General features: G+C 41.6%; 2 protein-coding genes across 5 annotated transcripts in view; both read left to right on the top strand.

Moving 5' to 3' along the window:
* LOC126956020 (uncharacterized) overlaps positions 1-3,349 on the top strand; it is a 297,028-nt gene extending 293,679 nt beyond the window's left edge. The window contains exon 4 of the mRNA XM_050792890.1: positions 3,084-3,349. Coding sequence (XP_050648847.1) covers positions 3,084-3,097 — 14 coding nt within the window. The 3' untranslated portion in view covers positions 3,098-3,349. The remainder of the gene's footprint in view (positions 1-3,083) is intronic.
* Positions 3,350-6,463: 3,114 nt separating this feature from the next.
* The window catches only part of RAD50 (RAD50 double strand break repair protein), an 86,926-nt gene continuing 77,758 nt past the window's right edge, over positions 6,464-15,631 (top strand). For 2 of the 4 annotated variants that reach the window (XM_050792737.1, XM_050792735.1), the window contains exons 1-2: positions 6,464-6,988; positions 8,797-8,880. In XM_050792737.1, coding sequence (XP_050648694.1) covers positions 6,860-6,988; positions 8,797-8,880 — 213 coding nt within the window. In that variant the 5' untranslated portion in view covers positions 6,464-6,859. Of the gene's footprint in view, positions 6,989-8,795; positions 8,881-15,631 lie in introns of those variants that run through there. The other 2 variants (XM_050792740.1, XM_050792738.1) reach the window with 1 other exon arrangement.

Here is a 15,631-nt window from a genome sequence, read left to right as displayed (position 1 = left end):
GTTTGATAAATATGCTGGTAAACCTAAATGAATAATGCTGGTTTAAAAATAACTGATTTCACTTACTTTGTTTCTTATTTGAAGACAATGAGGAACAAAAATACTAAACAGTGATAATGTGGAAGGTGGGGGGTGATCAGCTGACACGTTTTGCAGTCTTTGTATTGTTCAGAAGGATCCTAATGATATTAACTCTGGACTTCAAAATAGGAATGTGAAAAATTTAAGAGTGCCCACTAAAAGAATAAAAATAGAATGTGTATCTTCCAAATCAGTAGAGTAAAACAAGGAATAAAGAAAGCTCAGATAGTCTACAAAGCAGGAAAGGAGACGAAGAAGCAAAGAAAAAGCACAGGAATAAGACATAAGCCTACATTTATCATCAATCACAGTAATTGAAAACAGACGAAAGTCATTTATTAAAAGGCAAATACTACAAAATTGCATTAGAAATCATCTATCAGCTATTTTCAAGAGATACACAATGCAAAATGACATAGGAAGGTTGAATGCAAAGATATATAGCAGGTCCTAGAATAAATCTGTTATAACATTCATGAGAAAATAATAGTTGATTCTTGGCCAGGCCACTGTCTGTGTGGAGTGTGTACATAATGTCTGTGTGGGGTTTCTCTGGGTACTCCAGTTTCCTCCGACATCCTAGAGATGTGCATGTGAGGTGAATTGGCATGTCTACATGGTCCCAGGCTGCGTGTTTGTGTGTGCATGTGTGTGTGTTCTGTGATGGAATGGCATCCTGTTCAGGGCTGGTGCCCACCTTGCACCCTGAGCTGATGGGATAAGCTCTAGCCACCTGCAAACTTGAACTGGAATAGTTGGGTAAATACTTATTTTACTTGCTTTTATGAATCTTTCTTAAATGTATCTATTGCTCACATTTGTTTCAATGTTTAATATTGAATAGAAGTGTTTTCATCTTTATTTAGAATTTTGATGATGTTTTTATGACCAAAAATATGTCCTACGAACTTGTCTTGTGTTTATATCAACTAGCCTATGATAAAATTGGTTTCACTTCCCTTAAGTTGCAATTTCTAAGAACAAATCTATACTATTAAGCAAGGACTTGCTACTGTACTAGACAAATACAAGTCTAAAGAAAGTTCATGTACCAGTATTAATATCAGAAAAAAAGCAGAAATATGTTAGAAAGTATTGTAAGAATAAAGAGGTTCTCAGGCCGGGTGCGGTGGCTCAAGCCTGTAATCCTAGCACTTTGGGAGGCCGAGGCGGGTGGATCACGAGGTCAAGAGATTGAGATCATCCTGGCCAACATAGTGAAACCCCGTCTCTACTAAAAATACAAAAATTAGCTGGGCGTGGCGGTGCATGCCTGTAGTCCCAGCTACTCGGGAGGCTGAGGCAGAAGAATTGCTTGAACCCGGGAGGCAGAGGTTGCAGTGAGCCAAGATCACGCCACTGTGCTCCAGCCTGGCAACACAGCGAGACTCCATCTCAAAAACAAAACAAAACAAATAAACAAACAAAAAACAAAGAATAAAGAGGTTTGCTATTAGGTATAAAACAGTATTTCATGGTAGTTTTATTTTTCATTTCATTAATTTTAGTACCAGTGAAACCAAATATTTTTTGGAAGTAGTAGTTTACTAAGAAGTGGAGACTTGACTGATTTGCCCTTTAATTTTAAGGATTAATCATTTTTATTACAAATCTTTTCCACCCCAATCCTAGAGCTTTTATCTTAGTTTTATAGTTTCCATTGTTACAAATTTGAAATTTTTTTGTAATGGAACCTGGTTACCTTGTCATATCCATTTTTTTCCTTCAACTCACTATTTTTTTCTAAAGTATTTTAAATTATAGACAGCATGACACACTATCACTAATACTTCCATATGCATCTCAAAAAAGATCATTTTCTTACATAGCAAAATATTATCATACCTAATACAATAAAATTAACAAGAACTATTATTATTATTATTATTATTATTATTTTTTTTTTTTTTTTTTGAGGCGGAGTCTCGCTCTGTCGCCCAGGCTGGAGTGCAGTGGCCGGATCTCAGCTCACTGCAAGCTCCGCCTCCCGGGTTTACGCCATTCTCCTGCCTCAGCCTCCCGAGTAGCTGGGACTACAGGCGCCCGCCACCTCGCCCAGCTAGTTTTTTTTGTATTTTTAGTAGAGACGGGGTTTCACCATGTTAGCCAGGATGGTCTCGATCTCCTGACCTTGTGATCCGCCCGTCTCGGCCTCCCAAAGTGCTGGGATTACAGGCTTGAGCCACCGCGCCCGGCCTATTATTATTATTTTTGAGACAGAGTCCTGCTGTGTCACCCAGGCTGGAGTGCAGTGGCGTGATCTTGGCTCACTGCAACCTCCACCTCTCGGGTTCAAGCAATTTTCCTGCCTCAGCCTCCTGAGTAGCTGGGACGACAGGCACCCGCCACCAGGCCCAGCTAATTTTTTGTATTTCTAGTGGAGATGGGGTTTCACTGTGTTAGCCAGGATGGTGGTCTCAATCTCCTAGCCTCGTGATCCGCCTGCCCCAGAGAATTTTTTTATTATCTAATTTCCAGTCTACATTGAAATTTCCCCACGTATCTCCCAATTTCCTTCACACATCTATGGCTAAACCAGTTTCCAAACTAGGACCATGCATTCCATTGGGGAGGTATGTATCTCAAATCTTTTAATTTGCAACAATATGTTTTTTTAATAAGTCTTTTAAAATCTACAACAGTCTTTGTTTTAATGATAATGATCTCCTGAGAGCCTGTGCCAGTGTCTTGTAACAGTTTCCACCTTCTGGATTTGCCTTTTCCAACCCTGTGTTGCTCTTAGCTTAATCCTTGTAATTCCTGTGAACTGAAAGTTACATCTAAAGGTATGAGTAGATTCAAGTTCAACTTTTTTCCCTTTTTAAGAAAGGGTAACTGCGTAAGAGATGATGTTGGGTACTTCATGCTGAGACCAGAGACAAGCAATATCTTATCTCAGTGATCTCAGTGATTGCTAATTTCTTATGCTACTTGGGGTCATAAAATCCCCCTTTAAAAGTAGAGGTAATTACATTTATCACTTCTTCTTTTATTGCTTCCAGAAATATCTTTCTGAAATTTTATCCGCCAGAACTTACAGCGGTAAGTAAAATAAAGTGTAAATTTGCTTTTTTCTTCCTACTGATATCCAAGTATCCACAGTATTCACTTAAATGGTCTTGGTGGTTTACACAAATGTTTATATTTGTCAAAACTCATGGAATTATACCCTGGAAAAGGGTGAATTTTACTGTATGTCAATTATGCTTCAATAAATCTGACTTTTAAAAAATGGTCTCAGCCGGACGCAGTGGCTCATGCCTGTAATCCCAGCACTCTGGGAGGCCGAGGTGGGTGGATCACGAGGTCAGGAGTTCAAGACCAGCTTGACCAACATGGTGAAACCCCATCTCTATTAAAACTACAAAAAGTGGCCAGGCGCGGTGGCTCAAGCCTATAATCCCAGCACTTTGGGAGGCCGAGACGGGCGGATCATGAGGTCAGGAGATCGAGACCATCCTGGCTAATATGGTGAAACCCTGTCTCTACTAAAAAATACAAAAAACTGGCCAGGCGTGGTGGCGGGCGCCTGTAGTCCCAGCTACTCGGGAGGCTGAGGCAGGAGAATGGCGTAAACCTGGAAGGCGGAGCTTGCAGTGAGCCAAGATCCAGCCACTGCACCACAGCCTGGGCGACAGAGCAAGACTCTGTCTCAAAAAAAGAAAAATTAAAAAAAATAAAAAATAAAAATACACAAAGTTAGCCAGGCGTGGTGGTGCACACCTGTAATTCCAGCTACTCAGGAGGCTGAGGCAGGAGAATCGCTTGAACCCAGGAGGTAGAGGTTACAGTGAGCTAAGATCACGCCATTCTACTCCAGTCTGGGTGACAGAGCCAGACTCCATCTCAAAAAAAAAAAGTCTCCACTTGAGTAGTCAATTATTCAAAGAAGATACACAAATGGCCAATAAACACATGGAAAGATGCTACTAATCATTATTGAAATGCAAATCAAAACTACAATGAGGTGTCACTTCACACTCATCAGGATGGCTACTATCAAAAAAACATAAAATAACAAGTGTTGGCAAGCATATGTAGAAATTGAAACCCTTGTGCACTATTGGTGGGAATGTTAAATGGTACAACCACTGTGCAAAACAGTATGGCAGTTCCTCAAAAAATTAAAAGTTGAATTACTGTATGATCTAATAATCCCACTTCTGGGTATATACCCAAAAGAACTGAAAGCAGGGTCCAGAAGTGACATTTGTACACCATTTATATATGGCCACATTATTCACAGTAGCTAAAATGTGAAAGCAACCCAAATGTCCATCAATAGATGGATAAGCAAAATGTGATGTGTACTGTAATGAATCTTATTCAACCTTAAAAACTACCAGAATTCTGATATATGCTACAGTGGTCCCCAACCTTTTTGGCACCAGGCACCAGTTTCATGAAAGACAGTTTTTTCACAGACAGGAGTGGGGTGATGGTTCTGGGATGGAACTGTTCGACCTCAGATCATCAGGCATTAGATTCTCATAAGGAATGGGCAACCTAGATCCTTCTCATGGGCAGTTCAAAATAGGGTTTGTGCTCCTATGAGAATCTAATGCCCCTACTGATCTGAGGCCCAGCTCGGGTGGTAATGTTCACTCCTCTGTTGCTCACCTCCTACTGTGCCACCAGGTTCTTAACAGGCCAGGTATGCATACTAGTCAGTGGTCTGGGGGTTGGGGACCCCTGGGCTGCAACATGGATGAACCTTGAGGACATTATAAGTGAAATGAGCCAAGTCACAAATAGATAAAAGCTGTATGATTCCACTTATATGAGGTACTTAGTAAAAAATTACAGAGACAGAAAGTAGAATGTTGGTTGTCAGGGGTTGGAGGATGTTGGGAGGAGAAGGTTATTATTTAATGGGTAGTTTGTTTTGCAAAATGAGAAGATTTGTAGAGGTTGAAAGGTGGTGACGGTTGTACGTGAGTATACTTAACACCACTGAAACGTACACTTAAAAATGGTTAAGATAGTAAAAATTTTTTTTTTTTTTTTTTGAGACAGAGTCTTGCTCTGTTGGCCAGGCTGGAATGCAGTGGCGTGATCTTGACTCACTGCAAGCTCTGCCTCCTGGGTTCACGCCATTCTCCTGCCTCAGCCTCCCAAGTAGCTGGGACTACAGGTGCCTGCCACCAGACCCAGCTAATATTTTGTATTTTTAGTAGAGACAGGTTTCACCATGTTAGCCAGTATGGTCTCGATCTCCTGACCTCGTGATCCACCCATCTCGGCCTCCCAAAGTGCTGGGATTACAGGCGTGAGCCACTGTGTCCGGCCAAGACTGTAAATTTTATGTGTATTTTACAATTTTTAAAATGTAAAAAGGGGGCTTTAGTCTTTTCCCATTGTTTTATTACATTTGCTTTGCCAAGTAAGACATTCCTATATAATTTTAATGTTTTCTTCCATTAGTTATTTTAAGTATGTTGTAATAACTGACACTTTCAGGTTTTTTAAACCTGGTACAGCAAGAGACTATTTCTCACTCATCTTCCCCACTTGCATCCTTTGGCACATAAATTTATGTACTAGGTTCTGTAAATTATTTGCTTGGGATTGTGTGACTGGAGAAACATTCCTACATTTTTCCAAGGCAGGCAGAGGCCAATTGTACCACTACAGTAATTCCAAATTTTTGTTTCATTTAAACGTCCTCCACTATTGTTTCAGTAATTTTTATATATGTTCCTCTAGGCCCTTGCATGTGATATCCCTCCATTAAGTTTGTTTCCAAGAAAGCAATATTCTCAGTTACTTCTGAGACAGGTAACCTCTCTTTCCCTTATTTGTAAAGATATCTATTGCTGGGAGCACTGATTGGAATGGATTACGTCTACATTCTTCGTATTTGCAGCCTGCTTTTAGTTTTAGTTCCCAGACTTTTGGTCTCAAACACGCCTTTACACTAAAAAATTACCGGGGACCTCAAAGAGCGTGTACGTGAGTTATAATTATCAACATTTACTCAATTATAAATTAAAATTGATATTTCTCAGCACAAGGAATACACATGCGCACATTCCATTAAACACTACTGCAATGGCGTCATCACATGTTATGTGATCACTGGAAATTACTATACGAACATTAGAGAATGGGAATGAAAAGGAAAATAGTTTGGACATGAACGGACCACCTTCCTGGGTCTCCAATCCACACCACCCCTTCCCCCCATTCCAGAAGTCCCAGTGTCAAGCTTTGAGAAGCGCCATCCGTCACAGGTTTTGGTCTTCCCTTCCAAAAGTCAGTACCTCTCCAGGTTGCCCATCCCCAGCAAATATCTGGACGTCCGCTGCCCCTGGCAACAGCACCCTGCACTGGACACCCGGAAGTCGGAGCTGCGCACGCACGGCGGGCTTCCGATCTCCCGGCGTGCCCTAGGAGTGCGGCGTGGACGCGCGCGGGCTTAGAGACCCACGTGACCCACAGGGCGGCCGAGGCGGGAAGCTGTGAGTGAGCGCGGTTGCGGGGTCGCGTTGCGGCTACTGCTTTGCGTCCCCGGCGGGCAGCCCCTGGCTGGTTCCCGCCTCCGCTCTCGCCACCGGCGGGAAAAGCAGCTAGTGTGGGAGGAAAGGCGCCATCTCCCGCCCCATCTCTCCCGCTCTTGGCCGGCCGGATCTTTTGCCTGTCCTGTGGCCTCGCTTCCCGCCCGGATCCTCCTGACCCTGAGATTCGTGGGTCTCACGTCCGGTGCACGCCCTGCTTCGGCCTCAGTTAAGCCTTTGTGGGCTCCAGGTCCCCGGTGAGATTAGAAACGTTTTCAAACATGTCCCGGATCGAAAAGATGAGCATTCTGGGCGTGCGGAGTTTTGGAATAGAGGACAAAGATAAGCAAATTATCACTTTCTTCAGCCCCCTTACAATTTTGGTTGGACCCAATGGGGCGGGAAAGACGGTAAGTCTTCAGTAGCCGCCTTCAGTTTACAGGTCTCTACATCTTTCGGAGAATAAAATGGGGAGTTCAGAACTCTCCTTAGGAAGAGAAGCGTCCGTAGGGCTCCACAGGTGTAGGCCCTTAAAGTGCCTCGGGGCGTGGCCTGTAGGCTACAGCGACCTTAGGAGTTAGCCTGAGGCAGTCCCTGAAGGCTGTCGGTGCCTGTCCTGGGGACAAGGTTTACTTAAGAATCCCACGAGACAGGGAGCTTTCGCAGCTCACTCAGAGTTCAGTTCCCACTGGATGCCCTTTGGTCTGTATTGATGTTTTTTAATGCTGTCTTTTTGCTTTCAAAGCATAGCATTCACTATCCACTAGTTGTCCCACACAAGAATTCTTTTAAAAGTTATAAAGTGATATATATATGACTAAAGAGTTTCCAGGTATGCCAACTGTCCAAGCATGATACATGGAAAATAAATGACTTAATTTAAAAATGTAACTTATAGTGGCACTTAACTTGGAAAACTTTTGTTCTTAAAACCCAGTCAACAATTTAAAGTTGGTGCACGACTGACTGACTTCTTTTAAAGCCCTGGGAATATTTAGAAATTTGAATGGAAAGAATAACAGGCATTTTGGTGAGGAAGAGTGGCTTAAGAAAAAGCAAGACAATGTCAGTATAGCAGGGAGAAGAGTCTAAAGGAAGGATTTGCGAAGAGTGTAGAAAGAGAGGTTGAGAATTGAATGTCAAACTTGTTTACTTCTGTTTTTGTAAAAATGTTATTTGTTGAATGCTTGTTATGTACTTAGCATTGTACTAAATACTAGCAGAAGGGAGCGTAGTACTGTGTAGTGTATATGAGGACTGGCTGCCTCAATACAAATTTTTTGCTTCGTTTGTTAGTTGACTGTTGGCGAGTGACCTCACTGCTCTGTGCCTTAGTTTTCTCATTCATAAAATGGAGATTAAAAATAGTTTCTACAGCTGGGCACGGTAGCGCACGCCTGTAATCCCAGCACTTTGGGAGGCCGAGGCGGGTGGATCACCTGAGGTCAGGAGTTCCAGACCAGCCTGGCCAACATGACGAAACCCCATCTCTAATAAAAATACAAAAATTAGCCAGGCATGGTGGCGCACACCTGTAATCCCAGCTACTGGGGAGGCTGAGGGGGGAGAATCGCTTGAACCCAGGAGGCGGAGGTTGCAGTGAGCCGAGATCATGCCATTGCACTCCACCAGCCTGGGTGACAGAGCAAGACTCTGTCTCAGAAAAAAAAGTTTCTACAGGCTGGGCTCGGTGCCTGACGACTGTAATCCCAGCCCTTTGGGAGGCTGAGGCTAGAGGATTGCTTGAGCACAGGAGGTCAAGGCTGCAGTAAGTCATGATCATGCAGCTGCACTCCATCCTGAGCAGCAGAGTGAGACCCTGTCTCAAACAGACAAAAAGTTTTTACAGCCTAGAGTTAATGTGAGAATTAAATAAATATATGTAAGAGCGCTTAGTACAATTCAGTACTTAACTGTTAGCTATTCTTATTATTAACTTAAATTAGTTTAAAGGGTTTCAGTTGAAAATAATTATTTTTTTCTCAAGTAACAATTTTTCGTGTTAGGATAACTTCTTAGTTATATAGCATTTCTGTGAACTTACAGCAATGATTCTTTAAACACTTAATCAAATCTTTATTACAGGTTTTATAATGTCAGATTTTATCCATCTTTTATAGTTTCCATGATAAATAATATTTTCGTAATGAATTCATATTTTATGATAAACTTCTGTGATTCTCTTATAACGAAGTGATGTAATTTTCTATTTCTTCAGACCATCATTGAATGTCTAAAATATATCTGTACTGGAGATTTCCCTCCTGGAACCAAAGGAAATACATTTGTACATGATCCCAAGGTAATGGTGCTAGTACAATGTTGTATTTTTATAATTATAAAAATGATAGTAGCTTATTATAGAAAACTTGGCATTGAAGAAGTATAAAGAGAGATGAAGGTCAGCCACACACAGTTTTAGCACCCAGTAATAATCATTGTTGACATTTTCATGTATTTTCCTCCTCCTTTATATACTGTTTTATATAGCTGATGTCATACTCTTAATTTTGTATGCTGGGTTTTTTTTTCCCCACTTAACCTTATCATGAAGTCCCATGTCATTAAAAAACTATCATCTGGGTGTTTGGTATGTGAGTGCTTCTTTTAATCTTTATACTGTTTTGTATGTCTGAGATATTTTCTAAAAGTTCATGAACACTTTAATAGTTCTATAATTTTCTTACATTAAAGTGCTTTCAGTTTTTCATTAAAATGTACCATGATAAGCCAGGCATGTGGGTGTGTGCGGGTACTCCCAGATAGCTCTAGACACTGAGATGGGAGGATTGCTCCAGCCCAGGAATTCAAGGCTAGCCTGGGCAATATAGTGAGACCCACTGTCTAGAAAAAAAAGTACCATGATAAAATCTTTCTGTATGAATCATTGTTTGAATTATGGTGTTTATACTATTAGTGTATGTAAGGACATAGAATTTGGTCTATAGGTTTGTTTTTGCACATATAGAAATGAAACAATGCATATATGTATGTATATATATATAGTTTATTTGTTTTTAGTGGGATCATGTGCCTCTCTCGCTGCTCCCTGACCCCAGTTCCACTATGTTTTTGTTATGTATTCTTCCAAGCTTTTTTCTGCTTATGAAACCATGCCTATGTGAGCATATAAATGCATTTACACATACATACTTTAGCACATTAATAAAATTTTATACTTCTATTTTATTGTTTTTAGTTACTAAATTGTATTCCATTGAGTTTATATCTTATAGTTTATTAACTGACTCCCTGTTATTATTTGTTTCCACTTTTGTGTGATTAAACTCTGTAATTATGAAAGTATGAATTTTCCTCTTAGAAATGTAATAGTATTTAGTACATTTACTGAGTCCTCTCTATAATGACTATTTCCCACCTTCTTTCTCCTTAAATTTACAATCTACTTTCCTTAATTGATGATCTTGCTTTGTACTTTATTGAGAAATAGGAAGAATCAAATGAAAATTCTCTTATTTTCCAATCAAATCTGCAAAACTAGTGTACATACTGTTTTTTCTTGTCTGTTAAGGATAAATTTGTTGTTGTTTTATCTAAACATCTTGGAGGCTCGTTGGAGGGTAGATCTCATTGATCCATCTTATCCACCCAAGGATTTTCCCCTTCAGTTTTTCCTTCTCTCTCCTGGATCAGCAGTTTCTCTTGATGGATCATTCACATCAGCATATAAACATGCTCTGGTAGCTCTAGTCTTCAAACAAAAAACTTTCCCTTTACTCCAATTCACCCTCTAGCCATTACCTTTTCTCTGTTCCAATATATAGCAAAATTCATAAATTTGTATGTACTCATCGCCTTTACTTCGTTGACTCCCATTTTTCCCTCAGTCTACTCCATTCAGGTTTTCTTTTTTTCCTCCACTAAAAGTGCTCTTGTAAGGTTACCGATAATTTCTATGAGCCAGATAGAGTGGTCAATTTCTAATTCTCATTAACATCTCGTCAGATTTGACACAGTTGGCTATTTCTTTTTTAAAAAATATTTCCTTCTTGGCCGGGCGCGGTGGCTCAGGCCTGTAATCCCAGCACTTTGGGAGGCCGAGACGGGCGGATCACGAGGTCAGGATATCGAGACCATCCTGGCTAAGCCGGTGAAACCCCGTCTCTACTAAAAACTACAAAAAACTAGCCAGGGCAGGTGGCGGGTGCCTGTAGTCCCAGCTACTCGGGAGGCTGAGGCAGGAGAATGGCGTAAACCTGGGAGGCGGAGCTTGCAGTGAGCTGAGATCCGGCCACTGCACTCCAGCCTGAGCGACAGAGCGAGACTCTGTCTCAAAAAAAAAAAAAATTTCCTTCTTGGCTTTTGTGACACTATAATCTCATAGTTTTCTTCTTTCTCACTGGCGTATTATACTTTAGTCTTTGTTGGATCTACCTTTGCTTGATATTTTTTTTTTTTTTTTTTTTTTTTTTGAGACGGAGTCTTGCTCTGTCACCCAGGCTGGAGTACAGCGCAGTGTGGCATGATCTTGGCTCACCGCAACCTCTGTCGCCCGGGTTCAAGCTATTCTTGTGCCTTAGCCTCTCGAGTAGCTGGGATTACAGGTGGTGCCACCACACCGGGCTAATTTTTGTATTTTTAGCAGAGACGGGGTTTCATCATGTTGGCCAGACTGGTCCCGACCTCCTCACCTCAGGTGATCTGCCTGCCTTAGTCTCCCAAAGTGCTGGGATTATAGGCTTGAGCCACCACACCCAACTTGCTTGATTTTCTAAAAGCCAATGTGACACAAGAGTTGGCCATCTTTGCATTAACCCTCTTCCCTATCTCTCTTGGATGAGTTTATTCAGTCTAACGGCCTTAAGTACTGGTTATGTGCTGGTAACTCTCACATTTATATATTTAACCCTGACTTCTTTCCTTAGATCTAGACATATATGTCTAGCTGTTCGTTTGGATATTTAATGGGCATCTCAAATTTAATATGTTCAAAACAGAACTCTCGATTCCTTGTACGCACTTCCTGCCTACATTCTCAGCTCTGTTACTACCTCAGTACCCGACCCCCACCAAGTTTGTAAATGATGTCATCATCCATACATAAGCAATTCTTACTTACCTTTCTAAAATATGTCAGAATTTGTCTACTTCATTCCGTTGGCCACTGTGTTCCTGTTCCAAGCCGCCATCATATTCCCTTTCAACTATTAGAATCGTCTCCTAACTTGTTTTCCTGCCCTCATTCTTGAATCTCTCTCTTTTTCACAGAGTAATCAGAGTTGTCTTTTTAAATATTCATTGAAGAAGGAATGAGTTGTTCAAAATCTGGGAGGAAGACATTCTATTCAGTCTAGGTGCGGAGTTACTGAGCATGGTTGATGTGTTCAAGGAATCACAAGAAAGAACAAGGGAAAATGGTAGAAAGTGAAGTTAGAAGGATAGAAGGGACTAGATCCTGTAGGTCCTTGGATTCTAGTCTTATTTAAATAGGAATCTGTCTATTAGGAGATTTTGAGCAGGGAAAGAACATGATCTGATTTATGTCTTAAAGTGCTCAGTCTGGTTGCTGAGAGAAGACTATCTGTAGGTAGCAAAGGTAGGAGGGCAGAGACAAATCTTTAAGAGGATTTTGTGATGATACAGGTGAGAAATATAGGTGGCTTGATTAAGGTAGTGGTAGAATGGTGAGAATTGTTTGGATTTAGTATGTATTTTGAAAGTAGAACCAACAAATTAGCTAATGGTTTGGATAATGGTGTCTGAAAGAAGTAAAAGCATCGAGCATTAACTCCAAAGTTTTTGATTTGAACAACTGGATAAAATAGTTTTGTCATTTACTGTAATAGGGGCACTGTGGAAAAAAGATTTGGGTGGGTCTGGTTTAAACATGTGAATTAGGGATATGTGTTAAATATCCGAAGGAGATGTCCAGTTGGCAAACAGAAATCGTTCAGGAAAGAGATTAAGACTGGAGAAAGAAAATTAGGAATCGTTAATGTATACAGGTAGTTCTGTATAGTTAACTTTTAAAGCCTGATGAGATCAAATAGAGAGTGAATATGGAAAAGATATTCAAGACCTGAACCTAGAGCACTAGAGCCGACAAAGCCTTTAGAAATTGGGAAGAGGAGGAGAAGCTAGCAAAAGATAGTAAAAGAGCAATTAGTTAAGTAAGGAAAACTGAGAAGGTGGTGTCTTGGAAGACAAGAGAATAAAGTGTTATAAGGAGGAAATCATCAACTGTGTAAAATATATTGATAGCTCAAGAAAGAAGAGGAGTGTTTGGATATGTGGAGTCCTTTGTTGCTCTTGTCAAAACCAGTTCCAGTAATCAGAGAATAGATAAGGAAGTGAAACAATTATTTTACAAATTTTGTTGTAAGTGGACACAGAGATAGGACAGTAGCTGAAGAGGTTTACAGGATAAAGGAAAGTTTTGTTGTTGTTGTTTTGTTATGTTTTTAAAAGCGGGATATACTAGAGTATTTATAGACTGTTGGGAGTGACTCTGGACGGAAACATTGATGCAGGAGAGGGGATAATTACAGAGTACAATTCTTCAGTAGGCAAAAAGAGATAAGATCCATTGCCCAACCGGAGAGGATACCAGGGAACATCACTGTTATGCATTGTAACAGGGATGTTAGGCAGAGTATATGATTGGAAACTTTAGTGGTGAAAGAATGAATAAGTTCTCTTTTGATTGCTTCTATATTCTCAATGAAAAAAGAAATGAAGTTACTGGTTGAGATTGGCAGAAGGGGTTGATTGAGCCTAGAAAACAGAGAGTAGTTTTTAACCTCAGTGAGTAAATCGATTAAGGGAGGTGTTCTAGGATTACATGACAGTGTCAGGGGTTTTGTGAAAATTTAAAGAGAGACCAGCCAGTCATGATTATGTATGTTTTTTCAGTCTTGTTCAGCCCAACCACTGAGTAAGTTGGAAAGTTGCGTTTATCCACGGTTGGGGATTTGGTAAATATAATGAAGGTAATGAGAAGCAAGGAATTGAGTACTGATATGGTTTGGATTTGTGTCCTTCCAAATCTCATGTTGAATTGTAACCCCCATTGTTGGAGGAGGGGCCTGGTGGGAGGTGATTGAATCATTGGGGGTGGATTTCCTTCTTGCAGTTCTTGTGATAGTGAGTTCTTATGAGATCTGGTTGTTTAAAAGTGTGTAGCACCTTTGCCTTCACTCTCTTCCTCCTGCTCTGGCCATGTAAGATGTGCCATCTTCACCTTCGCCTTCTGCCATGATTGTAAGTTTCTTGAAGCCTAGAAAAGCCAGTCATGCCTACTGTACAGCCTGCAGAACCATGAGCCAATTAAACTTCTTTTCTTTATAAATTACCCAGTTTCAGGTATTTCTTTGTAGCAGTGAGAAAACAGACTAATACAGAAAGTTGGTACTGAGAGGAGGGTATTGCTATAAAGATAGCTGAAAATGTGGAAGTGACTTTGGAACTGGGTAATGGGCAGAGGTTGGAACAGTTTGGAGGGCTCCAAAGAAGACAGGAAGATGAGGAAAAGTCTGGAACTTCCTAGAGACTTGTTAAATTATTTTGACCAAAATGCTAACAGTGATATGAATAATGAAGTCTAGGCTGAGGAGGTCTCAGATGGAGATAAGGAGCTTACTGAGAACTGGAGTAAAGGTCACTCTTGCGATGCTTTAGCAAAGAGACTGGCAGCATTGTGCCCCTGCTCTAGGAATCTGTGGAACTTTGCACTTGAAAGAGATGATTTAGAGTATTTGGTGGAAGAAACTTCCAGGCAGCAAAACATGCAAGACATGGCTTGGCTGCTTCTAACAGTGTAGCTCATATGTGTGAGCAAAGAGATCTGAAACTGGAACTTATATTTAAAAGGGAAGCAGAGCATAAAAGTTTGGAAAACGTTCTGCCTGACCATGTAGTAGAAAAGTAAAACCCATTTTCTGGGGAGGAATTCAAGCTGGCTGCAGAAATTTGCGTAAGTAAAAAGGAGCAGAATGTTTAATAGCCAAGACAATGGGGAAAATGGCTAGAAGGCATTTCAGAGACCTTCACAGCAGCCTCTCCCATTAAAGTACACTGCTCCCTGTGTTTCAGCCACTCTAGCTCGAGCCATGGCTAAAAGGACCCCAGATACATCTCAGGCTGCTGCTCCAGAGGCTGCAAGCTGTAAGCCTTGGCAGCTTCCACATGATGTTAAGCCTGTGGTTGCACAGAGGACAAGAGTTGAGGCTGGGGAGCCTCCACCTCGATTTCAGAGGATGTATGGAAATGCCTGGATGTCCAGGCAGAAGTCTGCTACAGGGACAGAGCCCTCATGGAGAAGCTGTACTAGGGCAGTGCAGAGAGGAAATGTGGGGTTGATCCCCCACATGGTGTTCCCAATGGGGCACTGCCCAGTGGAGCTGTGAGAAGAGGGCCACTATCCTCCAGACCCCAGAATGATAGAACCACCAACAGCTTGCACTGTGTGCCTGGAAAAGCTACACACACTCAACACCAGCCATTGAGAGCAGCTATGGGAGCTGAGCCCTGCAGAGCCACAGGGGCAGAGCTGCCCAAGGCCTTGGGATCCCACCTCTTGCACCACTGTGGCCTGGATGTGAGACATGGAGTCAGAGGATAGTATTTTGGAGCTTTAAATTTTCGGATCAAGAGGTCAGGAGATCAAGACCATCCTGGCCAACATGGTGAAGCCCCACCTCTACTAAAATACAAAAAATTAGCTGGGCGTGCTAGCACGCACCTGTAGTCCCAGCTACTCGGGAGGCTGAGACAGGGGAATCACTTGAACCCAGGAAGTGGAGGTTACAGTGAGCCGAGACTATGCCACTGCATTCCAGCCTGGTGACAGAGCGAGACTTCGTCTCAAGAAAAAAAAAAAAAAAAGATTTGGCTGGGCGCAGTGGTTCATGCCAGTAATTCCAGCACTTTGGGAGGCTGAGGCAGGCAGATCACAACGTCAGGAGATCGAGACCATCCTGGCTAGCACAGTGAAACCCCATCTCTACTAAAAATACAAAAAATTAGCTCGGCGTGGTGGCAGGTGCCTGTAGTCCCAGCTACTTGTGAGGCTGAGGCAGGAGAATAGCCTGAAC

This window comes from Macaca thibetana, chromosome 6 (genome assembly GCF_024542745.1).
Source record: "Macaca thibetana thibetana isolate TM-01 chromosome 6, ASM2454274v1, whole genome shotgun sequence".
NCBI lineage: Eukaryota > Metazoa > Chordata > Mammalia > Primates > Cercopithecidae > Macaca > Macaca thibetana.
Note: the sequence above shows the minus strand (reverse complement) of the source record. Positions and strands in the feature narration are given on the sequence as shown.